The 26,405-nt window shown below is 45.6% G+C and overlaps 1 protein-coding gene across 1 annotated transcript in view; it reads left to right on the top strand.

The window, feature by feature from the left end:
• The window catches only part of C1GALT1 (core 1 synthase, glycoprotein-N-acetylgalactosamine 3-beta-galactosyltransferase 1), a 123,845-nt gene that overhangs the window by 41,020 nt on the left and 56,420 nt on the right, over positions 1–26,405 (top strand). Inside the window, exons 3-4 of the mRNA XM_069211729.1 lie at positions 8,104–8,343; positions 13,372–14,039. Of these exons, the coding sequence (XP_069067830.1) occupies positions 8,121–8,343; positions 13,372–14,039 (891 nt within the window). The 5' untranslated portion in view covers positions 8,104–8,120. The remainder of the gene's footprint in view (positions 1–8,103; positions 8,344–13,371; positions 14,040–26,405) is intronic.

The following is a 26,405-nucleotide window of genomic DNA, read 5'->3' as shown; positions in this document are numbered from 1 at the left end:
GAAAAGGAAGCATTTGAAATTACCCTGTGTGTTATTACCACCGGTTGTCAGGGGCCCTTAAATAAGTGTCCCAAGACGAAGCCTTTTTAGGTCTTGTCTAGAGCTCGCTTTAACTGTCTTGGCTGAGACGTGTTATTTCTAATATACATAGAGTGGGTATAAGAAATTAGATCATTATTTGGGATTGATAACTGCCCATCTCAAGGAATAATCACAACCCTTGTCTTGGTGACCTCTCAAAGTTACTAAATTTACATGAGCACAGACTCCTGCTAGTTATGGCACAGAGCAGACAGGTTTAACTTAGGGCAATGTGTAAAGTATTAATGCATCACTAAAACAGTAATAAAATCAAAATGGCAAAAATTAAAAAATCCACGATTAGAAACATAGAGTAACATTTAAATAACAAAATGACACCTAAATTACAAAAATCCAATTAGGGGACCTGGAGATTTGCATTTTTAAAGTTTTAAGTAAAAATAGCGCCAAACAGAGCAAAGCTCCAATGTAAATCACTGGTGCCAGGAGACTGGAACCTAGGCGCGATTTAAGGCCAACCGCGATACAGTGTGGGTCGGATACACTAACCAGGTTCGTCCTGATCTAAGATTTCACCAACCAACCCCAGGAGAGCACTTACAAAGCCCCAGTGAACTCAGAGGAGGCACATGACTTACAGTGTGTCAGGCAGAGTCTAACAGTAGGGTCAAGGCCAGGTCCAGATGCCACTGGCAGCTGGGTAATTCCAGGAAAAGGCCCTCACAGCTGTTGTCTTCCTGTAGCCACAATAGGAGGTCAGCCAACTGACCCTAGAGTCCACTTATTTGTTCTGGGTACCAGAGGAAGCTGTTTCAGTCCTTCAGGGCTCCTCTCAGGTCACAGACTGCAGGTCCAGTCCACTTCTGATCTTCCTCATGTTCAGAAAGTGTTCTGAAGATGGTGGCTGGGGATGCCACATTTATGCCTTGCGGCTAACGAGTAGATAGGGGTGACTCCTGGCCTCTCCCTAACCAGTGGGGTAAAAGTTCTCAACTCCTGACCTACCTAGTCTTGGAATAGTTCCTGTGTGCCTTACTGCAAACAGGCCCAAAATGCAATGTATTAGGGCACATCGAGGATGGCCAAGGTCTTCACCAACACTAAGCATGGCCTATGAAGCTAAGGGTGTGAGTGGGGTATGTACTATGGTAATCTTAACGTTCTCCAACATCTAACACTAAAATCCAGTTTGAAGCTGGTAGTGTACCCACAGCAAATTCAGGAACTGATGCACAAGAATTGTCTTGGCATTGTGTTCTCTACCTTTCAAGTTGTCCCAAATGTTACATTTGCCTCAACAAACTTGTTGAGCAGGATTTGATACTGTGCTGTCAGACGTAGCCACACTGCCCGCACCCTACATATTCTGGTAAGCTCGAAGAAATCATTTAAATCCTTTCTGGACAGCCTATTGTTTACTCCTAGGAGGCATTTCATACCTTTTTCATACCTATTAAAGGCTTGGGTAAAGGCTGAGAGCTGGAAGAGGCTTATGCTAATTAGCCTTCTGACAGCTCAAACAGGTAAAGGCAACTTTCTAAAAATGTATTTGTCCTTAATAATTATGTATCAAACTTCAACTTGTAATTGGATTTGTAATATCTATTAAAATTAATATATATATATTTTTTTTTTTAGCTGGTCTGTTTTGAGAGTTAGCAGTATTCATATTTTACTATGCATGTAGCATGGCAAGGCCTACCACAATGAAAGTAGCTTTTAGGACCTTGTCACTGTAGGGACATGGTAACAATGTTTTTCTGCATATCCCACTTTTAGATACCATGCACCATACATTATGGGCTACGTAGAGGCGACAAACTAAGATTTAAAAGGAAGGTTTTATACCTGTCGAAAAGGTTATTTTAAAAGGTCACACTGCATGTTCAAAAGGAAGCAATCGGGCTACAATAGGCCTACAGCTATGTTTTTCTTATCATGCAGTGGATGGCACAATAGGTGCTACAGTCCACAAGTGATTGTTAACTTCCAGGCCTGGGTTGAATGTGCTAATCAGGGATACTCCAATTTAACAGTGTTTAGATCGGGTGCACACGCAGTAGGAGTAAAATGCACAGAGTTGCAAAGTCAGCAGAAATATCAGGTCCAGCAAAAGGCAAAAATCTGGGGTAACCATATAGAAAAGGCTATTGTGGGTCAGCCCCTTGCTCAAGACTTTTTGTTTGTTTCAGTTATGCCCTTGATTCAATGGCTTACCTTCTTACTGTTGTGTTTAAGTCTCTCAGTGTTGTGAATAACTGGTATCCTTCTGCTGCTGATGTGCCATTCACACAAGGAATTAATTATTTTTCTTTAAGTAATCCATGGGAGTGCTTATATTTTCATGATCTGTTCCCCTGTGCTACTTTCTCCTTCACCTTGCTCCACCCCTTTGTAGCTTCTCTTGCGCCTCTCGTAGCTTATTCACATTCTGCTTCTCCTACTCCTCCTTCCAGCTTGTCCTTTGCTGCCCATCCCCAATCCCTCTGGATTTTAAAAAAATATTCCTCCCATCCTTTTGTTGCTTGTCACCTCCTGCCTTCACCCCTCTGCAGCTTTTTCATTTTTTTTTTGCCTGACATGTTATTGGAGGACACCCATTTTAAAACTGACTTTAACCCATTGTAGCATGGCCTCCCATGGCACAAGAACTCGGTTTGTGTTATTTGAACAAACTTTGGCAAACCCATTCAGAGATGGTCATCACAGATGCTTGTGCACACATCCACTGTAGCCATTTTAAGGTTTGTTCATATGTTACAAACGTATTGAAATATGGCAAGTGTGGGGGGATGGCATGGCCATCAACATGGAAGCAACAAGGAAGCACTCCTAGGGAGCTCCGCTGGATGACCTCCGTTATCCTGCATTATCCTGTATGTAACTGCAGTGCACTCGTAAATCCCTCCCGATTACGTGGCGGGGGCAGGGGAGTCTGCTGTGGCACGGAGCAGGTTTCCTATCCAGTAGTTTGGTGATGGAGTTGGAGGGCCTGCGGGGGGAGCCGCGGCCAGGACGGGAAGACCGATGCCCATGAGATGGTGGAGGACCCACCCTGATAACAAAGCAGGAGCGGTGAGAGGGCTGTAGTCCGTAGGGGAGGCTGGGCCTAGCGGCTGGAGTGGCAGGCCTGTAGGCCGGAGAGACCAACCGAATGTCGGAGGGACCAACAGGATCCTGCTCAAGGCATTTGAGGGTAGTGGAGGCTTGCCGAAACCCTCCTGGGCGGTCGTGGCTGGACTGCCGAAGTGCAGCCCCCACGTGGGACCCAGTGGAGAGTGGAGTGGGCTGTCCCACAGCAGCCCGGAGGAGAAGTTGAGGGGCTCTTGGGGGTTGACCATGACTGGGAATTGAGACAGTGGAGCACCCACCCTGACAAGAGAGCGGGAGTGGTGAGAGGGCAGTGAGAGGCCCGAAATTTGTGGAGGAGACAACTGGGCCTGGAAATTACTCTCGGGAGGGGGATATCTGCGTGCCTGAGAAGCAGACATTAAGGGCCGCTTGAGGACAGGGCGGCCAGTGGGGGTGGTCGCCCCCTCCTTATTTTTTCATGGAAGAGGGGTCTGGTGGCTGCCGGCTGGGCTTCAAGACCTCCTTGACATGGTAAAACAGCGCCCTGCCGGACAAAGTGTACGCTGGGCCAGGGGATATGAAGGCCTAGTGAGCAGGTAGGCGGGTGCTGTGGTATTTCACACCAGCCATACACTGCCAAGCGCTGCCCGGGAGCGGGAGGGGTCGATTCGCTGACCACAGAAGTTGCTCTGGGCATATAATCCTGGTTGGACACTGGGTCAACTGGAGGACCCAAGCGCTTGTTTGACCCGGCAGCACAGGGAAGCTGTAGCCCCACGGGGGGACACGCTTGTCGCAACTGCCACTGACGGAGCATCGGAAAAAGGTGTGGCCTTGACCAGCCTGACAGTAAATAACTTGGAGGCCATATTCTGTGGCGTCAAGAGAGAAGAGAGGTATGGGGAAAGATCAGGCACATTGGCAGCCGCAGGGCAACATCATTACCCAATATATAACATCGAGACAGGCCACACAGCGACTCACGAGGCAGGCGGGAGACTCTTAGAAACGTCCTTGGAAGAGCAGGAGAAAACCTCGAGGGTGGCACGAATGGAAGCAATACAGGGATCTCGCCTTGCAAACGGAAGTAAAGCAACTGAAGCAACAGATGACGCAAATGACTAAAGTGACGGCAGAGCTGGAAAACAGAGCGGAAGGCCGCTCCAGGCAGAATAATGTCCGCCTCCTGGGAAGTCAGGCACGCACTTACAATACTGCCAGGGGGGAAAGCGCCAGGTAGTGATGGCTTCCCAGCCGAGTTCTACCCTTCTTATAGAACAGACATTAGTTAACGGCTTCTGGAGGTGTACCTCGAGGCACAATCGACAGGGATTCTGCCCCCACAATGAGGGAAGGGTGTATTACCTTGATATTAAAGCAGGGTTCAGACCCTATGAATCCCTCTTCGTACCGACCCCTTACAATGACTAATACGGATATGAAGATACTTTATAAAGTGCTAGCACTCTGTCTGCGGATGGTGGTTACACAGTTAGTATATGTTGATCAATACGGATTCATACCCGGCCGGAGCAACACCATGAGTCTGCGCTGCCTAGTGCATGTGATACGAGACGACAGACTCCCAGGAGGAAATGGCAGTGGCATCCGTGGATATTGCTAAAACCTTTGACACAGTAGATTGGCAGTATCCTTTTGGAGTGTCGGAGGCAATGGGATTTGGCCCCCAGTTCCGGGCATGGATACAGTTACTGTATATGGAAATGATTGCTAAAGTGAGAGTTGGACGATTTTGCTCAACTCCTTGGATTGTGGGCAGGGGGATCTGGCCAGAATGCCCGAATACTCCAGTGACATCGCTCCTACTTCGGGCGCTACTGGAATTGGGAGGGACATGTCATTTGATCACTTATATGTATATGGCTCTTCTCGCAGTTAAGCCAAAACTACAGCTTAGGTCAAAAACTACACGGGAAGAAGAGCTGGGGGAACAGATTGATGACTCACGCTGGAATGGAATGTGTTCTCCGGTTCATACAGGGTTATGTCATGCGAGATTTAAATTGGCCCACTTAAATTATTTACATCGCACCTATGTCACACCGTTATTGCTCCGTAAAATTGAGCCCTTGAAATCAAAGGGGTGCCACAGATGCCCAGAGAGTACAGCAACCTTTCTACATCTAGCATGGTGGTGTCACCAGGTTAAGATGTACTGTGAAGCAGTGATAACATACCTAGAGGAATCATGTGGGATCCGCATGGAATGTGAACCCAGTGTTGGACTTGTAGGAGATTTACCATTTACAAAAACAAAGAAGATGGAATATAAGTCTACCCAGTTGACACTTCTTTCAGCCAAAAGAAGAGTAGCTATCATTTGGCTGAGCCATCGAAGGCAAAGAGTGGAGCAGTGGCGGAGGGACGTACTGGAATAGGCGTTTGTGGAGGAGGTACCCCTTAAACAAGCAAGAACAGACGATGACATACACACCTGGGTCATATTTGTAAAGGATTTTGAAGAGGGAGATAGTCAAATGTTGAGTGACATAACAGATGAGGAGAATTAGAAGGGAAAGGTACACTAATTGGGACTAAAGTAATGACTGCAGAAGTAGATGTCGGAAATCGCAAATTATACGTGTGACCTAATGACATTGATAATAGAGATGTATATGTTACATGATGGCTGTAGCAATGATCTCGTTTGAAAAATGTTGGGTACATGTATTTTAAGCGCCGGGATCGGCTGGTTGTATACTTTGAAAATGCTAGTAAAAATAGATTCCATAAAAAAAAAAAAACTGATGGCAAGTGTGGATGCAGCACACCCACTGCTGCTATCTTTGAACGGGTTTATACAAACAATACAAATGCATTCGAAGATGGCCGCCATGCATCCTGGCCCCCATCCCCTTCATCCCGGTCCCCATTTCAAGATGGTCATCGCAGATGCATGTGTGTCTACAACAGATACCTAATATATTAGAAAGAAAAAAAAAAAACTTTGGCAAAGTCAATAACTTTCACTGCCCAGACGTTTTGGCGTTGCCAATCCCTGCTTCAACATGTGATAGCAGTTTTTATCCTTCAGTGCTTGCAGTTGCTGATGCAACATTAGCATATGTTAAAACGCTCCCTTGACAATAGACATATCCTTAAACATTCTGCTGAAGGTAAGATGTGAAGCAAAGCATCAACATGCGCTCTCATCAATCCATCACACCAATGCATTTCAACTTACTTGACAAATTCTTTAAAACATTTTAGTAGTCATTAGGTCCTATCTTATAGGGTATAATTGCTGCAAAAGTTGGAGAACGTTGACGGAGTATTGATCTAGAAAGAAGAACTTGGACATTCTGGTTTTGAAGGGAGATTGAATGTGTGACACTAAAGAAGTGAAAAACACCAAATGCATTGGGCAAATTGAACATTTTGGGTAATGTAAGAAAACAGTGGAATTTTAGACCACAATATATTATGCCAAATCATAAACTTGGATGAGCACTAATTCGTGCTATTGAACCAACGAATAATATTGCGAGTGTTTTGAATCTAGAATGAGGTTTGTGTATACATTTGGAGTTTGGCAAATTCTGCATTATATGCTCAATTGACTAAGAACAAATTATTTCAAATGGAAAGTACAGATTGGATTATACAAACCATTCAAACTGTTTCATCATTGTACTTCAGTCTCATTCAGATCAACATTTCCATCTTGTATGAGATGATTAGGGTGTTACGTAAGGTTAAGTTGGTACCCTAACCTTTTAATTTCTTATCTTTTTAGGTCTTCAGTTTTAGGCAATATTGACACCTAAAACCCTGTCAACCTTAATTTCCCTTTTCCTTTATTTTTTAGTGAATATACTTATACTGTTCACCGTTAATATAACCTTTATTAATTATGTACAAAGCCACGTGTTCAGCAATTTGGGGTTTTAGAATCGCAGATGTCCTTCTGAGCTGCTCTTGCCCCATGTGATATTGAGTTCAGGTTAGTGAAGCATATTGAAGTCTGGTTGAAATAGCATAGGTGTCAAATGCGTGCTTGTTAATTAGAAAGACTTCCTCCCTCACAAGCAAGGTGTTATTAGACATGTGGTTGAAGGAATATTTATGATAAAGGCAAGTAATTTTCACTGAACTTCATCTCTGTTCCTTAAATTGAAAATCTACACCTACTGGCAAACTAGATCTCTGCATTATAGGTTTGCACCACTCCTGGTCATCCCCTCCTTCAAAAAGTCTTGAACTGGCTCAAGCTCTTTCATAACCCAGATAACCAAGCCACGGAACTCCATTGCTTCAAGAATAACAATATTAAGTGACAGCCATCTTCAATTCCGTAGAGCTGCAAAAGCTGGCTATTTCCTTTTGCATGGTTCTGGTGTACAGCTCACTGCTAAAACTTAACACAATAGGTACGTCCCTGCACAACTATCAATCAATCAATCAGTTTTTGTAAAGCGCGGCTACTCACCTATGAGGTTCTCAAGGCGTTGGCTTTACTTATACCTTGCTGCAGCACCCCATGCTTAAGGAAAGCTGAAAGTTTGCTGCACCACAATTGGAGCCATGCTACACCCTCACACACCTCATTCAGCACCAAGTAGTCACTCCCAAAGGGCACCAAGGTATTCAATAAGAATCAAGGGGATTTTCAGCCTTGTCTGGCACATGGGGTACTGTATAAATTCTGCAGTACAACTAAATATTCGTAAGATATAGTAAACAACTTGAAAATTCAGACCGCAAACAGAAACTCCTACAATGTTAATGACCTGATGCGTGTATCTAGATAGTTCATGAAAGTCCTTTGAAAAGGCATGGTGGCGTCCGAGCAATTCATTGTTCCAAAATTAGGTCACCCATGTGCAAAAATGGCACTGTGTGTATCTTGGGAAGATGGGAAATAGTGATCTTTAAACTCTTTTTTTTCAACGGTAGCTTTAAATTTATAGTTCCAACTAAATGCTATTTGCAGTCGTCAGTAATTTTTTGTCACTTTTGTTCTTGCAGAGATACACCTCCAGGAAATGGCATCGATTAAATTTGTCGTAAATGTAATTACCTTCGCCCTGGGGTTAGCGGTAGGATTCATGTTTTGCCACTTGATGTTTACTGTTGTGCTTGAAGAGAAGCCGAGCATTCCAGCTAAATTTCTTCAGAATGACCCTCATGGAAGACATTCTGAAGATACCGGAAGTGAGCAGCTCGTGGGGCAGATGAACTTCAATGCAGACGTCGCACAACATAAAGGTATTTTACCTATGTATAACTGGAATGAGCAGTTTAAAAATAAAGGCAACAGTGACATATTTTGTGTACGTGACAGGAATGTTTAATTTCGATTAACATTGCTGCTGTGTTTCCTGCAGTGCAAGGTAAGAATTTTAAATTGCATTGCCTTGACATTAACACTTGATTTTAAATGCATCATCTTTTCAGCCTAATAAGAAGACCTTTTGCTTGTCTTTCACACATAAAAACGAAACTGTTAACTTAGTAGTGTCTAGTGTCTAGCGTCTACTGACCCATATCACTGTTAATACATTTTGGCATTTAGTGGCACTTTGACATCAATTTGTGTGTGTGTGTGTGTGTGTGTGTGTTTTGTTTTTTAAACAAAATGTATTGTATTTGTCAAATGTAAGCCTTATAGGTACACTCAAAATCCCATATTGTTTCATCACATATATTAGCCATCTTATCATTGTTGTAATAAAATTCGGAGATTATGGACTATAATGTGTAGTTGGAGAAAAAAAACAACCCCATCCATGTCCCCCTCCTGGTTCCCCAAAGATAACAATATCCAAGCTGTGTCTGTAGAACTACTTTATGTGTGCTAGAGGTGTAAGAGATGAAGGGCTAGATGTACCAAAGGGTTTTACCCATTCTATGTCTATGGGAAAATGTGTTTGTACATATGGCCCGAAGTCTTTATTGTTGCACTTGCAGTGTGTGTATATTTGTAAATGATTACTACGATTGGGATATGTGGTTGTTTATCCTATCTGGTTCAGGGCTAGCCATAAGGAAAATTGGAGTGTGTGTATGCCATCTAAGGATCTAGATCATGCGAGTGAAGGTTTTCTATTAGGATATCCCAGTCTATAGAGATAGATGTTTTGTGATGTCCCCTAAGTTCTTTGCGGCAAAAAGCTGAACTTTCCACGTTGCCTCACTTTCATTATTCCTTCTGCCAGTCTGCTGTCCACAGCGGCATCGCCGATTTCCATCTCCTAGTTAGTTGTCTCTTTGCCAGTAACAGTGCCAACTTCAAAAACCCCTCCTCTACTTTGGTCCCTCCTGGCTGAACAAGTGAACCAAGTATGCAGTGTGTTGGACTGTCCCAGTTTGTCAGACTCATGATTTCTCTAAGTATTTGTTTTATTTCGGCCCAGCAAGTTGTCAAACATGAGCAGGCCTACAGCATATGCAAGAGGTCCGCTCCCTCTTCCTGACAGCGAAGGGACGCCAACCCTGCATTAGGGTATATCTTATTAATATGGTAGGGAGTTAAGTATGCTCGATGTAGAATTGTAAATTGGATACATTTGAATGTGGTATTGGGGCCACCTTACAGGGGTATTCGAGTATTGTCTCCCAGTCTTTATCAGAGAATAAATGCTACGTATCGGCCTCCCATTTTTCTCCTATTGACATTAAAGGGGCCATAAGGTGTGTTCTGAGGCCTCTGTAAAGCCATCGCACTAAGTGGCGGCCTTCTCCCATTAATTGCAGTGCTTTTAGTAATTTGTGCATCATGGGTTCCTGACTGTCTGGTGCTAAGTACCTGCATATAAACCTGATAATATTAACGTGGGTAAGAAAAGGTGTGTTAGGGAGATTGTGAGTGGTAATGAAATCCACATATGACAATAGAATACCTTCAACCAAGAGGTCTCTCACTGTTGTAATCCCTACCTGTTGCCAGGGTTATGCCACGTTTCGTTAGTGTACCCAGTGCAGTAGGTAGGCCCCATAGAGGGATATTAAGGGAATATGTTGTTGGTACAGCAGTATTATGTTTTGATTGTTTTCAATAATTGAACGTGATACGCAGTAGCAGTGGGTGTGAAGGTGGCAGCAGTGTGGCAGAGTAGAGAAGATGATGCAGACGTCCCTGATCTGGGGCCATGGTTCTGTGCGCAGGGAGAGTCCTTGCAGGTCGCAGTTATTTGATGCTGCAGTTACGGGAAGCCTTCAGTGCACCGTGAGGTCTAGACTCAGGCCGTCAATGTCGGGACGAAGCATGGCCGCCGTCAAGATCCTCCTCCAAGGGGAAGGAAAGGAAAGGAAAGGCAGCACTGGGTCCCTCCTCTCTCACGGCGGCCACTGGGCCAGGAAGTTGCAGGCTGTGTGCCAGATTGGTCCGCTCCTCCTCTCGGCCCGCCACGGGCCCGTCTGGCTCTGCCTGTCAGGGAGGCTCTCAGTACATGTCCAGGCACTGGCTGCAGGAGACCATTAATGCGCAGTGCGACCCTGGAACGGCGAGCGACTCACCTCACCGTCCATGGGTCACCGGTGTGGCGCAGTCTTCCCCAGTGTCTAAGAATCGGGACGGCTCCAGATTGTGCTTGTGCTGCCAGCTTTTCATTGTTCCGCATCATCTACCATCTTACTATGCTATGGTACGTGGTGGTACGCTCCCGGTTGGGCTTCAGCGACCGTCGGGCTGGGCTAATCTGGAGTCGTAGACCTTCTACTGTGGGGTACTTACTTCACTGAGGTTTGCGGCAGGTTGGCAGGCAAGCGAAAATCATGGATTATTGTTGATTCCAGGACCCAGAAACTGGAGCTCTCAGATCACGCGTCTGCCATTGTTGGCTGCTAGCCACGCCTCCCCCGACATTGCTGTGTTGCAGTGGTTTTCAAGATACAGAAATGACTAGTTGCTTCACAGTATCCTTCTGTCACTTCTTCTTTGTTGCCTACAAAAGAAGTGGGTCCTGCATCCCATATGCCTCTTGGTGTAGTCTTTGCAAGGTTATTTCCATACAATTTGCAAGGCCCTTCAATAATGGAAGGGGAACTCTCTCAATCGACCTGCTCACCGCCTCCGTCCTCTTTTTAGTGTGTGTAGCTTTCACAACCACTCTACCTCCCACATCTTCTGTTGTTATCATCTTTTAATCTTCTGCTCTGTCCACCGTTCGTATTGCATTTGCTTTTCCTTCACTACTCCCCATGCAGTGCAGCTGCCAGGCCCAGTTCCCTGGTGCTCTCCTTTTCCCTGCTCAGTGACGCAGGTCATCAGTTGGAAGGCGGGAACTGGTAGACAGTAGTTGGAGGCTACATCTTAGCTGGCTGTCTAAGTAATCTGTTACATGTAGAAGGTTGAAATAATAGGTTATTTTGAGAGCCGACAAGTACATCCTAATCCTCCGTGTCACTTCTCCAACTACCGCACTTCCTACTGTGCCCCACATTCCAGAACCTTGTGTAGTTCTTGTTGCTAGGATGCAGCAACCTAGATACCACACTGGCCTCTATCCAAGTAGCTGGGCTCTGGAGAAACAGTAGTCATTGCGTGCCTCAGCAGTATCCTGTTTTCTGCTGCAAAAGGCGAAAATGTGGTCTTTTCTTCTGCCTGTTAATGATGGAAGAAAGAGCCTCCAAATAATCTGTTATCTTTCCAAAAAGCATTAAGGTGGAGAACGTGGTGTGCTTACTGTGCTACGCTCAATGCTGTACCACTTCTGTCTGTGATAAGGTCTCACACTATTGCTGCAAAGCAGTGCTCTGTGTGCTGGTGACACTTGTAGACGCCTTTTATCTATTCAAAAGCCAAAACCATTGTATTTCTTGGTATCTGTTGTTTAGATCTCAGCATGCTGTGAATTTGGTTGCTAGTACTTTTGTTTTAACATTAGATAATAATGTTGTCAGACAGGCAGTGGTTGCTATAGCACACATCTAAACCCTGCAGAAGACGCTCTAGTTGTATCTTGCCTCTTTCTCATCGTCCTTTCAATTTTATGAACTTTGACACTTGACGCAAGCCTACCTACATCTGAATGACAATTGGATGGAACTAGTGAAAACAGAGGAGCAGTATTTTCTTGTTTTTCTCTGCTTCCATTTACCATTTTGGTAGGCATCAGTGGGGGTCTCCATGAAGTTCATGCTTGACACACAATGTTATCTGACTGACATAAAACACCTATACATGGACCTCCCCTCCAAAGTTTACTTAGATGAAAAAGTTACATTGTCTCCTGGAGCATATAAAAGACTAACTGCCCTTTCCCTTCAACCCTGTCAATTCAAGTTAGAGCAATATATGTGAACACTTCATTCTCATGTTGATTTTTTTCTTCAGGAAGATGGGACAGGTGTTTGGCTCGTCACCGTATGTGGAGACGTTTGCTGGGATATTGTGTAGCAGTACCTAGAGAAATACATCCGCAAGGCCCAAACAGCATGGTTTTTAGCAATTCTCAATGCCCCGCTTACCTGCCACTGATGTCCCTGCAATAGCTGTAGTGCCGGTGACCACAACAGGTGCTCAGAGGATTGGCTATGTAGCTCTCCTGGCCCTTGCAGCATATGCCTGAAGGTCCTTGAAGCCTCCAGGTACAATAATCTGTAGCAGTCCAGGGCTTCCTTCACCTCCCACCCACTTCTCATTCTTGCAAGCAGCTCCAGCAAGCCAGACTCACATAATCCCCATGTAGCGCAAACCTTGACTGCCTCCTTGCTTCAAATTGTGCACATATCCAGCTCTGGCCGCAACTCTTTTCACCACACTCCCACCCATATCGGCCTCTCATCACCCCTGCTGTTGGCTTTCTAGCCTCCACATAACAGCCCTGATTCAGCCCACTTTTCTCATTCTCAGGGCCCAGTACCCTTCTCCCCTAAAATGGCTGGTTCAGTTGAGCCAATGACCAGGTAGGGCAAGAAACCTAAATGGGAGCCACTAATGGGAGAAGATGGGGTATTAAAGAGGATACCGTTCCAACCTTATGGTTTCGATTGATCAATACACTTAAACACTGTAAAGCACTTCATGTAAGGGTAGTGGAGCAGAACAGAGGAGAGGGAACAGAAGGGGAAGGGGAAGTGGAAATGAAAAGACAAGAGTAAAGAAGTGACATTTATACAGCGAGGAATGGGTTTTTTCAGTGTTTAGCTCAACAATATCAACATTAGCGCTATGGAGGAAGTCCAACATGCAACCCTATCTTTGAGTAGTCTGCATCTCGCTTTATCAATGCAGTGGTACTTTAAGAGTCTCAAATAATAGTATGCTGATTGGAATGTTCTTTTATTCTTTAGATGAGAATAGAAATCTTGCTGATGACCTTTTTAAGAATGTACGTGTTCTCTGCTGGGTGATGACTGCGCCTCAGAATCTGGAGAAGAAAACCAGACATGCAAAAGCGACCTGGGCTCAGCGTTGCAATAAAGTACTGTATATGAGTTCAGTGGAAAACAAAGACTTCCCAACCGTGGGCCTAGAAACAAAAGAGGGCCGGGATCAGCTGTACTGGAAAACAATCAAAGCTTTTCAGTACGTGTATGACCATCATTTGGATGATGCTGATTGGTTCATGAAAGCTGACGACGATACCTACGTTGTGCTGGATAATCTGAGATTGTTGCTATCAAAACACAACCCTGAGAAGCCCATATATTTTGGAAGAAAGTTTAAACCTTTTGTGAAGCAGGGTTATATGAGTGGGGGCGCTGGATATGTATTGAGTAAAGAAGCTTTGCGGAGGTTTGTGGCTGCATTCAAGGAGAAAACATGTACTCACAGCTCTTCGGTGGAAGATCTCGCCTTAGGCAAATGTATGGAAAACATTAAAGTTGAAGCTGGCGATTCCAGAGACTCTCTTGGAAAAGAAACATTCCATCCTTTTGTTCCAGAACACCACATAATTAGGGGCTATTTGCCAAAAGACTTTTGGTACTGGAATTATAATTACTATCCTCCAGTTGAGGTAAGTTTTGCTTTCATAATTTCCTGGTTTATTGTGGTACTTTCTACTCAACTGCAGTAAAAACTCGATTTCAAACCTGCATAGCTCAAAAGCCAGTCTTCGTTGGCTAGCTGAGTGTGCCTCTAGAAAACCGCATATTGAGGTATCAACGTGAGGCTGTGAGCACTGTCAAAACACAATTGGGTAAGTGGCGTGCTCACAGACCGAGTTAGCCCTGTCTCCCCTCGCAAGACATTAGGTGCACTTGTTGAAGTTAATACAAAATTGTTTTTATGTATGTGCCAATAAGTTGGAAAATAGCAACACCTTGTTATATTGCTCGCCATTTGTATTCGCAGGTCAAATCAGGAACTCGAAGATCCATTTGCATTTTACCACAAGTGATATTTTTCTCACACTTAGCTATCTCTGGACTGTATGCTGATGGAGAAGTCAAATCTTGACTGGTCCCGCATGCTTGCAGCCCACACCCCGTGCTCACAGTCAGTTCTTGGATTGTGAGACTCACCTACTGTAAAATAGCCAGGAGTATGTGTAGGGCCATTTCAATGTCAGATGACTCTCAATATATCTCTGACAAGTTGGCAGCTATGTATTGTGGGTACGTATGTGGCACATTACTAGATGTATGTTATAGACATGTCTCCATAGGATGTATTGGCATGCAGCAAAGTATCGTCTGCATCAAAGTCTAAAGTATGTTCCTGGGGAGCCACTGTGTTTGACTGTTTCCCACAGTGAGAGTTTGCATACATGAAGAACGAATTGAAAAACCTTTGTCAAGATCGTGTAGTTATTTTCAGCTAACAGCCCTGCGGGTCTGACAACAGTTTTGATATATTTTTTTAATAATACATTATTTACAACAATACGTAACAGGACACTCTTGTTTGCGCACTATACAAAAATATGTTACAAAACAAAGTTTTGTGCTGTAGTCTACAAATACCACGTTAGTATTGCCCATCTCAGTTTTTTACACTTTTCTGCCTTTGTGGAGGGAAATCTCTTGGAAACAATCACGTAACCTTCAGGCTTCCACATACATCTCTGCAGCCTTTCTTTTTCTGACTTTCACATCCTAGATCTTCAAACTTTCCACTTACATTCTTTGTAGCTTTGCACATACTGGGATCTTAATGCATGATCCTAGGTTTGTCCTTGGGTTTCTAATGGCTTTCTTTTTGAAACAAGCACTTCTGTTAAGGGTTAGTTCTATACATTCAGTTATGTTTATATGAAAAAAAAATATTTCCCTAACTTTACCTTTAAAATTAAACCTGCCAATCAGGACTTCGAAAACACAGCAACATGTACTATTTAAAATGTCAGCAATAATGAAAAAACATTTCTTCTTCTACTCTAGCAAAGAAAAAACAGGTTAAACTGTAGCACCTAGGAACATTTGTCCACCACTTTATATTTGTTTTTTTCCGGTTAGTGTGAGTTACTCTGGTTCACCGTTAAACCAGAGGAAGCATTTTATCGCTTTTCTACTTTGTCTGAGCAGGACCTCTCTGGGTATGTAACTTGACATTCTCCCTATACTTATAGGTTGAGGTATATGAATCTTTTCACTTCCCACAATTAAAGTAATCTCACCTGTGCTAAAGACAGGGCTGATGCCAGGTCCTGGATTATCCCTTCCAGAAACCGTACTGAGAAGTGACCTAGTCTCTAGCTCTAGGACTTTTGATAGACCCATACCCTATAGGAAGGCGGTGTTGTGCTTTCCTGTACTAATGCCTGGCGGTTGTTTTGGTGGTGAGTGCTGTTTTGATGCCAGCCAATAGCTGAGTGCTTTTTAAATACCATCAGAATCCAAGATGACAATACAGGACTAGATCACTATGTTGTTTGTTATGTACTTCTTTGTATTGGATGTTTCTTTCAGTGTGGTTAGCATGATAAAGTGCTTTTTCTGTAAATATAGTGTGATTACTGAAAACATTAAAATACTGGGATATACTGTTTGTTTCTTTGCGAAAAAAAGATAAATTGTTTCATTGTGGAATCCAAAAGGAGGGGATTTGGTAAAACCATGTTTAGCTTGGTTCTAAAACGTGATATAGCAAGTCACTCAAGCAATACGTTCGATAACCCTCATAGTTTTCTCAACAACAGCAACCATCAGGTGCGTGGCCTTGCAAGAAGGCTGCCAGGATGTCGATTTTACAGCTCCTGCCCTGTCCCGTGCAGATCCTTCTTAATCCTGCATCACTGCCGCACGGACATGTTTGTGCAGCTTACTGCAGCTGTGGGGAGCTCTGTGAGTCCTCCTTGGTTTTCAACGTGGCAGCTGGGGTCCCTTGGGTCCCATGGAATGCTCTGACCCTGTGAGGCCTGGGCAATGGCGACGGAGTTATGGGGAGCGGTCGAGCTCCAGCGGAGGGAGCGGTCTTCCCTGCGCTGGTAGTGAGCCTGACTGTCAAGGGCAGCTGTGGCGGAGTGACTGCAGGCGGAGTCGTGAGGAGTGTCTCCCCCATCCCTCTCCACTCCTCCTCCTTGCGTGACAGAAGTATGATGCAGGGCAGCATTCAAGACCCCCTTGAAGTAGGATACGGGGGCAGCATTCAAGACTCCCTTGAGGAGAGAGGGGCCAGGGTTGACGGAGGCTGGGTAGAGTTTTGTAGGAGGCTGGCCTGGTTTGTAGTGGGTACCCTAGGTACTTACACCTTATACCAGGTCCAGTTATCCCTTATTAGTGAAATGTAGTCAGTGTTCTAGCAGCGTACGCTGTCTAGAGGTAGCGGTAGCAGGAGAACAGCTTAGGCTGAACTAGGAGACATGCAAAGCCCTTGCAATACCACTATAGTTAATCAGTACTTATATACAATACAATACAATAGTCAGTGTTACCAAAAATACAGGTACTTCGTTTTAGTGACACAAGGCCAAAAATATCTAAGAGGCAATACTCCTTCTGGAGGTTAGTATTATACACAATATATACACTAGAGGCCAAAATCAGGTAAGTAAATAGTCACAAAATAGTGCAAACAGTAGAAAATACAATAGAAAGTGATGGGCCTAGGGGCAACACAAACCATATACTAAGAAAGTGGAATGTGAATCAGTAATACCCTCCAGGCCAGTGTAGTGTGTAGAGGGGCGCTAGGAAAGTAAGAAAACACCAAAGGTAAGTAAAGTACCCTACACTAGAGCCGAGGAAAGTAGGATTAAAGTACTGCAAGTTTCCTCAGGACACACTACAAGTCTTGATTAGAGTTACTGCAAGAACCAAGCAAGACTGCAAGCAACAAATGGTGGATTCCTGGACCTGAAGACCTGTGAAAAGAGGAGACCAAGTCCAGAAGTCCCGGAATATTCCAGGAAGGACAGGAGCCCCTGCCAAACCTAGAAGATGGTGCAAAAGAGGATTCTACTGTTAGAAGAAGTCTGCAGAAGAGCACCAAAGAAGATTGCTGCTGGTTCCTACGTGATGCAGGAGATGTCCAACATCGTGAAGTTGGATGCAGGCAATTTGCGTCGCTAGATTCGTTCAACAAGCCTTGGTTCAAGCAAGGTCGCGGTTTGCGTCAAATTGGCACTGCCTGAACCCAGGAGGGACCTGGGGGCCTCAACTGGGACTGAGGAGGCAGAGGGGGCAGCCACGGGAGTCCCAGGACATGGGGACAAAGAAGATGCAAAATGCGGTTGGTGCAGCACAACAAAAGAAGGTCCCGCGCCACCGGAGAACAACTGAGCAAGTTGTGCGCCGCGAGTTGGATAGCTGGGGACCTGGGCTACGCTGTGCACAAAGGATTCTTGCAAATAGTGCACAGAGGCCTCAGGAGCTAGAGATGATGCAGTGTACAGGGGTACTGTCGCAAACCGGGAAGGCAAGCTCTTATCTCTGCCAAATTTGGACAGCTGGACCTTAGGACAGTCTGGGTCGAAGGGGTCCACTGCCTGTGTTCCAGGGAGCACGCTGGTTGTCAAGAGAGGAGTCCCAGAGAACTGGTCGTCGTCTTGGAAGGTGCTTGCAGAAGCAGGGCAGTGGCTCCGTCACTTAACAGGAGATTTCTTCGGGTCTTTTGGTGCAGGATGAAGGCAGAGAGTCCTCAGAGAGTGCACACCTTGGAAGCTGTTGCAGTTGCTGGCTGAGCTGAAGTTGCAGGGTCACAGTCGCCTTTCTGGATACTTTGTTACAGTTACAGTGGTTCCTGGAGCAGTCTGTGGTTGATCCGATGGTCAGAACCTGAAGCAGAGGATGCAGAGGATTCCTGGTGGAAACCTGCAAGCTGAATCTGAAGAGGAACACACAGGAGAGACCCTAAATAGCCCTGAGAGGGGGATTAGCTACCTAACGAGTATGCAACTATCAGGAGGGGTCTCTGATGTCACCTGCTGTCACTGGCCACGCAGAGATCTCCAGAGTGTCCCCTCACTTGAAAAACAAGATGGCTAACGCCAGGGACACACACTGGAGGAACTCTGGGCCCCACCCCTGGAGTGGTAATAAACCAGGTAGTGGTCACTCCCCTTTCCTTTGTCCAGTTTCACGCCAGAGCAGGGACTGGGGGTCCCTGAACCTGTGTAGACTGGCTTATGCAAGGAGGGCACCATCTGTGCCCTTCAAAGCATTTCCAGAGGCTCTGGGAGGCTGCCCCTCCCAAGCCTGTAATACCTATTTCCAAAGGGAGAGGGTGTAACACCCTCCTCCCAAAGGAAATGCTTTGTTCTGCCTTTCTGGGACTGAGCTGCTCAGACCCCAGGAGGGCAGAACCCTGTCTGTGAGGTGGCAGCAACTGTAGCTGCAGTGGAAGCCTCAGAGAGCTGGTTTGGCTGTTCTGGGGGTCCACGGTGGAGCCCCCAGAATGCATGGGATTGGCCCCCATACCAAATTTGGAATGGGGGAACAATTCAATGATCTTAGATACCTTACATGGCCATATTCGGAGTTACCATTGTGAAGCTACATTTTGGTATTGACCTATATGTAGTGCACGCGTGGAATGGTGTCACTGCACTCACGAAGTCCGGGGAATTGGTCCTGGACAGCATGATGCAACCTTTGCTATTGCAAGGGTGCCCTCACACTTAGTAACTTTGCACCTAGCCTTCAGTAAATGAAGGTTAGACACATAGGTGACTTATAAGTTACTTAAGTGCAGCGAAAATGGCTTGTGAAATAGTGTGTGCACTATTTCACGCAGACTGCAGTGGCATTCCTGTGAAAGGTTTTGTCTGAGCTCCTTATGGTGGCAAAAAGAAATTCTGCAGCCCATAAGGATCTCCTGGAACCCCAATGCCCTGGGTATCTATGTACCATATACTAGGGGCTTATAAGGGGGGGTCCAGTGTGCCAATTGGAATATGAAGTCATTAATCTATAGTGACTAATTTGGAAGCAGAGAGAGCATAAGCACTGAAGTTCTGGTTAGCAGAACTTCAGTGACACAGTTTAGCACTACTGACAAGACACACATTAGGCCACAAACTATGAGCACTGGGGTCCTGACCAGCAGGATCCCAGTGAGACAGGCAAAACATACTGACAAACAGGTAAAAACTGGGGATAACATTACATGCTGGCATTGGAGCGGCAAAATGCCTGGGGTCCCCCACAATCCAGAGGGAGGTCGCGGGGGTCGGGACTCTTGGATCCTGATTTCAGGCTGGTCACAGCCACGTGGTGCCTTCCGGCCTGCCCCAACTGCTTAATAAACCCTGCTGCCGGACCTACAGTGGTGATTGGGAGCCAGAGGTCTGCAGGTGTGATGCCCTGGGAGGCCCCTGCATCCCTCTGTTGCTGCTGGTCAGTGGCACTGCTGGCTGCGATCTGTGAGTGACCTCCCGGGGTAGCAAGAACTCAGACGGATAAACTGTAGTTGTCTGGCATGTGCTTCCTCCCTTGTTGGGTCCATGAGACACTGTCATTTCTGGTGTGCAGGGATGATATTGTTCTTAGGGCCCATGAGTCATGCCTGGAGACTTGTTGCCATCCCCCTAAGACCTGCCATTGGCTGCGGGTGCACTTTTTGTGGTTGCTGCTGATCCAGGAGGATGCCCTGAGACCTGGGAGAGTTGTGACTAAACTGAAGGGGCCTTGTTCCTCAACCCTGTTCTCCCCCTGTGGCTAGTAGCATCACTAGAGGTCTGATGAGTGACCCTTGCTTCCACTCCACATGAGATCGCCACCAGACCCTGGCAGAGGTTGTTGGGCTCTGAGCTGGTTCTGACTTTTGCTCATTCCCCCCCCTGTATAACTGAAGAGTGTACCTGTGGTGTCATTTACTGGTAGATACCTTAGATGACTCCTGTTTAACAGACCCACACCTTGATGGGGAAGGACAGACCACAGAGAGGGGCACAGCAAACCAAGGTCAACCAATTTGCGGCCGATGAAGTGAGGGGAGAAATCCCCCCCCGAGGATGGTGGGGGATGCATAATCCCATGGGTGCCCAAATCCTCACCGCAATTGAGGCATCCAACGCTGCAATACAGGCTCAGATAGACCCTGTCTCATTGAATGTTAGCCTGCTGTGCGTGGACCTACGTAAGGTGACTTAGAGGTCCCTGACTTCGAAGCAAGATGTGGCCAAACTTCAGGAGGAGTTTGCCACCCTGAAGATTTCCCTGTCCGACCTTTCTGCCAAGACAGCCGCCATGGAGCACAGGGCCAAGGATGCGGAGGGGTGCTCCAGAAGCTGCAATCTCCGATTTGTTGACTTTCCAGAGGGGGTGGAGGGGCAAACCCCACAACTTTTTCTTGAATGCTAGATTGCGGAGACCCCCCCGCCCAAACTTTTGTCACCCTTTTTTGTGATTGAGCGAGTCCATCATCTCTGCACGGAGGCATTAGGAGATGCGCTTTTCCATGAGGAGCTCTGGGGATAGTCACTATTTTTAGGCTAATAGGTCGTCAGCAAAGCAGAGGGTATTTGAGTGGGAGACCCTGAAGGTGGTGACATGAGAATGTATGTCCCACATTAGTGGTGCAAGACGCCATCTTGAGGAGCTGTTGGAGGAGGAGAGGGTACTGACAGACCTCCAGAGATGGATACAAGTGGTTGGGGAGTACTAGGAGGCCTTCTTGAAGATACAGTGGTGCATTGGAGAAATTTGGGATAGACTAGGCTTCCTGGTCCGACTAGACTATTGACAGTGCCTGTCTAGGAGGGCAGTAAATTTGGGAGAGTGCTGGCATGGTTGCCTAAAAGGAAGCTCCCGCCCCCGCTGATCCTCTCGCTGAGGCAAGTTGATGGCACCGTGGCCAATACACAGATGAGGGTTAATTCGCTCTTGCAGGACCATCTGGTGGTGGTGTACTGGGATGGGGCTGGAAGGACCCAGTGGATTCCTGGTAGTTCCTGGATGATCTAGAGCTCCCACGCCTCATGGAGGCACAGTGGCTGGGACTCAATGAGGAGCTCCAGTTGGAGGAGTTGCAGGAGACCATTTGCGCTATGGCACAGTGCAAGGCTTCAGGGCTGGAAGGACTCCCAGTAGAGCACTACCAAACCTTTGCTGGACTTTTGGTGCCCTATCTGCTAGAAGTTCCTCAAAACTCCAGGCACAGCGGATTGCTGCCTCCATCTATGAGTAGCCACAGAGACTCTTTCAGCTGGGGCCTAGCAAATTTTTACAATATGCCAAGATATCTTACACGGCAGGCGAGGTCTGGGATGGGGTGACCACCTTAATGGAATCGCATTAGTGCTGCTGCCTTTGTTGATTCCTCTTTCTTCTTTTGTTGTCCTTTTACTGTTATCTTGTAATTTCCCTCTGTTGTTTTAGCAACATATTATCCTGGACTGGCTTGATGCCAGTTAGATACTGACTTGAAGGAGTGTAACTGTGTGTCAAGATCTGCAGACTTACTGAGATGTCTATTAAGCCACACTTGATAGGGTCACTTTGCAACTTTTTACACTATACTCCAGCTGCCTGTAGACGCTATGTAATATTACTGTTGATGGTGTAAGTCTACATGGTACACTGTCTGAATTGTTATATGCAACTTTCAGTAAAGACATGTTGGGGAAAAAAAAGCCAACCATCTATTGCAAACCTTTCATAGCCTCCAAATAAGCCGACCATCTCACTATCTCTGTCGCCCTGGTCAGCATCTATTGCGAAAGAGAACATCAGATCCTTCAAAGACTTCTCCATTGACAGCCTAAAGTTCAAACTCATCTCCCACCTTTCAATTCCACATCTGACTTCATACTTTTCTAACTGTATTCAGTGCATTTCTGGAAAACCATGAAAATATTCTCACTTCAACTAAAACACACGGGCAAGCCATATCCTCCCTTCCTGAAGAAATACACACTAGACTCTGATCGCCTCGCCAGCTTCCCTAACGTACCATTACTCAGCTACCCCTATCAGTCACAATGTCAGGATAACGTCAGACTGCATTTATTTCATTCTGACTTCAGATCACACTGCTGCATACAGACAGCTACTTTGTAAATTATAGATGAGGCTCTTGTGACCACTCCCTAAGCCTCAGTGGGGATTCACTTTCACTGGGAGCGTCCTTTGCTTGTTCTCCTCCTACTTATACAACTAATTTGTTAACAGAGGATCCTACAGGTCCCAGTAGATCCTTTTTTACTTCCGGCCCTCCCTGGGCTTTCATTTTGTCCCCGATCATCTTCAGCCTCTAAAAGGAGCACCATTGGAACTATGTTAACTTATAGAAGCATTAACATTCACCAATACACCAAATACATACAATCCTACCCAAGGGTCTTCTCCACACTAGATATCCAATGCCTCAAACAATGCCCGCACCTCACTTATATGTGGATGGCTAGCATCTACCCGAAGCTCAACTACACCAAGACAGAATTGCCTTTATTTGCCAAGAATAACAACCAGCAACTAGTCCAAATCTGCCTCAGCAAAATGAAACTGGAAGGATTCAAACCCCAATGTGCACCCAGAACCAAATCACTGTGATTCGCCCTGGGCACTGATTTCTCAAGACTACTTAATACCAGCTCTCTGTGCTGAAGAAAGCAAAACCATTGTCTTCAGTGACTTCAGAACCGCTGTACAAACCCTCATGCTTATGCGTGTGTATGATGGCAATGCCCTGCTCCACAGCCTCTCCGACTTCACAGTGGCCTTGGCATTTGCACACTACAGCAAGCCTCATTGAGCGCCTGAAAAAATATGACCACATCACTCCCATGAACTCCACTGGCCCCCTGTGACACTCTGCATCTTTTTCAAAATGAGCTGAGTTATGTATTAAGCCATCTCAACTGGCACTCCCGTCTATTAGACTGCAAGTGCAGGTGGTATCTTATCAGCCAGAACACCATTAGACTGGAGACGAGAAAGATCAAACAGAAGGCATCTGACCATCATCATATATGCAACAGGATCTGAAATGACACCCCTGCATCTTTCAGGATCATCCCAGTACTTCTCCAATTTAGGAAAGAACAGAAGACTCACTATAGCACTATGAAATAGCAATCCACCTACACTCTTATACCCCTGCTTCCTCTCTTATCTCTTATTGATGTTATCCTTTCATTGCACATTCTTTGCACATTCTATTTGTAGAAGTCAGAGATTTTGGAAGCTGCTTTCTGTAAGATACTGCTGTTAATATACTCAAGTTGCAGGTATAATTTCCAGGACTCATTTAAAGTTCTGAAATAGATGCTTATTAAATAAAGGGCAATGATAAAGCTTAGCAAAGCAGTTTAGGGCTGTCATTATCTAAATGCAGTGTGGTGCTTAAAGGTGAATTATGTACCATCTATGTACTAACATCATATCACTTTGAAATATGTCATTTGATGCCACCTCTTTTAAATACTAGCAAACATGCAATAAATATTTTATTAAAGTAAAAACAAATTATAGACCAGAAGAAAACCATTTCACAGGCTCATGCTAAATCATAGTTATTAAATAGTTTATTTTCAAAGTAAGTGTAAAAAAGCAAGCTAATCTCATTGCCAATGAACGCCATTCAGTAAATTAACCTCATCCATTTTTGGCCAGTCCATATGTCTTCCTGACGTAATGCCATTATTGATGCCTCTGGTGCATTTTTTCTCAGTATTTTTCAGTATTTCAAGGACCGGCCTTTTTTAAGAATGCTTCAAAATGTGGCAATAATAAATCAGGGATATGTTAAGCACAGTTTACCTAAGCCTAGGTCAGACCATGTTCAGTGGGCCAATGAGCACTTGACCCCAGCCATCATACATGAGTTTGTTTGTCACTAGTGTCCTGGGGCCTGTCCTACTGCAGCTGCATAAATTGGGAAATGTACAACCCTTTCTGCACTTGGCTGCCAAGGTAGCTAGAACAAGCAGTCACAGGCTTCTCAGGGAGGTAGTGTTGGGACAAGAACTTGGAACTCCATAGTCAAGCAGCAGATACAATGATGTGATGCCCAGTCCAGTGCCTATCTTTATGAAAAAAATTGTCACAGCAGAACTAAAAGCTTCATACACTAACAAGCAAATCCCGTAGGCCTGGCATAGGTTGTGGGTTAACACTAAGGCTTCGCTCATGCCCTCTCTTCCTGGTAATAGCTGTAGTTAGGATACCGATATTACAATCTCCTCTGTAGGCAGGGATTAAGCCTATAGCGGAGTTGTAGGCAAGGATTAAGCTCGGGTGCCGATTGCTTAAATAATTCTAAAGAGTCAACGTGACAGCTCAGTTCAATCTCTTTAGTGCTTTTGGAGCAAAGGTCTCAAGCAGGTTTGGCAGATCTTGCTTACGAACCACAGTCTCTCCCGTTCCTAGGTGCAGTCAAGCCTAACGGTTATCTGTTGATGACCGGCAGCTGTTTGGATGTTCCAGGCGGTGCTCCCACCATCTGAGTGCTGCCTTCTTCGTTGCAGGTGACCACAGGGATTAATCTGCTCAGAAAGATGTTCTCAGGGCGGCTCAGAGAGGGAGTTTTATCCCGCAGCTGCAGTTATCAGCAGTGGCAACCCTCTGAGGTTGGCCCAGCACTTAGTTTGCAAAGATTGTAGCTTCTAAGTGGAGTTTTCTAATGGCATTGTAAGTTGGGGGGCACTTGCAGCCCTTGAGTTGTTTAGGGACTGCCTGAGGGGGGACAATTTGATCTCCTTCTCCTTGTCAGCATTGATAACACTAGTCCCTTGGCCCACTACAGTCTTCCGGGCAGCACATATTTCACACACTGATACAATCTAAGTTCCTGCTCTTCATGAACTATGCAGATGGGCAGTGGGGACCCCTTTACAGCAAGAGACACTCCTGGGTCGCTCTCTTGGGGTCACAGGCTTCATCTGGATGCTCCACACAACAGGAGCATTCTTCGCCTCTCCTCCTGCTTGTCTCTCCTACTGTAGGGGCAGGCACACTCCATCCCTACCCCAGCAGAAAGGCAGTTTCTGGTCACCAATGTATGAGTGCAGAAGTAAGTTAAAAGGCTTTATATGTAGAGAAGATTGAGAATATGGTAGGGCAAACTACAAACATGCAGATCAAACACTTCTAGAGCAGTGTACGTCACTCTGCCACATAATCCACAATAGGGGTAGCCATATTGAAGTGTTTTCCCAGGTCAGTCTAGACAGAGTAGTATAAAGACCACCCTCCGGTGCAAACAGGTATCTGCCAGCACCAGTTGTCACAACTCTTTTTCTTTCACTATAGTTCACACCAAGCCTTTCGTCCCTGCACCTTTGTTATTTTACTGCCTCGCTGGTTCCCTTTTCCTGATTCCTTTTTGGACTTACAGCATCTTTGTACCTTTGCTGTTTGTGCTTGTCTTGCATTTCTATTTACCAATGCTTCGGAAGTGCTTACATTCTCCTTTAGTTCTTCAACAAGTTTCCTGCTTTGCCTAAACTCTAGTCACAGACTACCTGCACTCCGCACTGGGTATGTCAAATCATTGTCTGTCTGCTTTACTCCATGTGTATGCTTACTTGTGCTTCTTTAGTTGCATTGTGCTCTCCCTCTTTTGGCAAATAAGTGACAGATCCACCACTTGCTCCTAGGCACTGTGCTTTAACTGTTGGCCTTGTGAGTCCTGTCCGGGTATTCAAATCACCTGATGGAGCAAGTGTGTCTCCCCTTCTCTTCTCAAAAGCCCCTCTTCCCTATGCAAATCGATTCTGAAGTTTTGACTAGAATGTGTGCCAACCCTTAGGGGGAGAAGGAAGGATTGACCTTAATATTCTCACTTGATAACATACCAGTTGTGACAGGCAGACTCCTAGGTTCTTCAGTCAGATCATCTGTCCTTCCAGCAGAAAGTGTTGACTTTAGGTGATGTCCTCTCCCTTCTGGGAGACTAGCCTTCAGACAGATGCCAGCCCTGATTACACAGCACCTCTTTAAGTACTCTGGAGAACACTCCCTTCCTTGGTCAAGAAGAACCTTGTACTGGAACAAAGTGG

This window comes from Pleurodeles waltl, chromosome 10, assembly GCF_031143425.1.
Source record: "Pleurodeles waltl isolate 20211129_DDA chromosome 10, aPleWal1.hap1.20221129, whole genome shotgun sequence".
Classification (NCBI taxonomy): domain Eukaryota; kingdom Metazoa; phylum Chordata; class Amphibia; order Caudata; family Salamandridae; genus Pleurodeles; species Pleurodeles waltl.
This window is presented reverse-complemented; position numbering and strand designations above follow the sequence as displayed.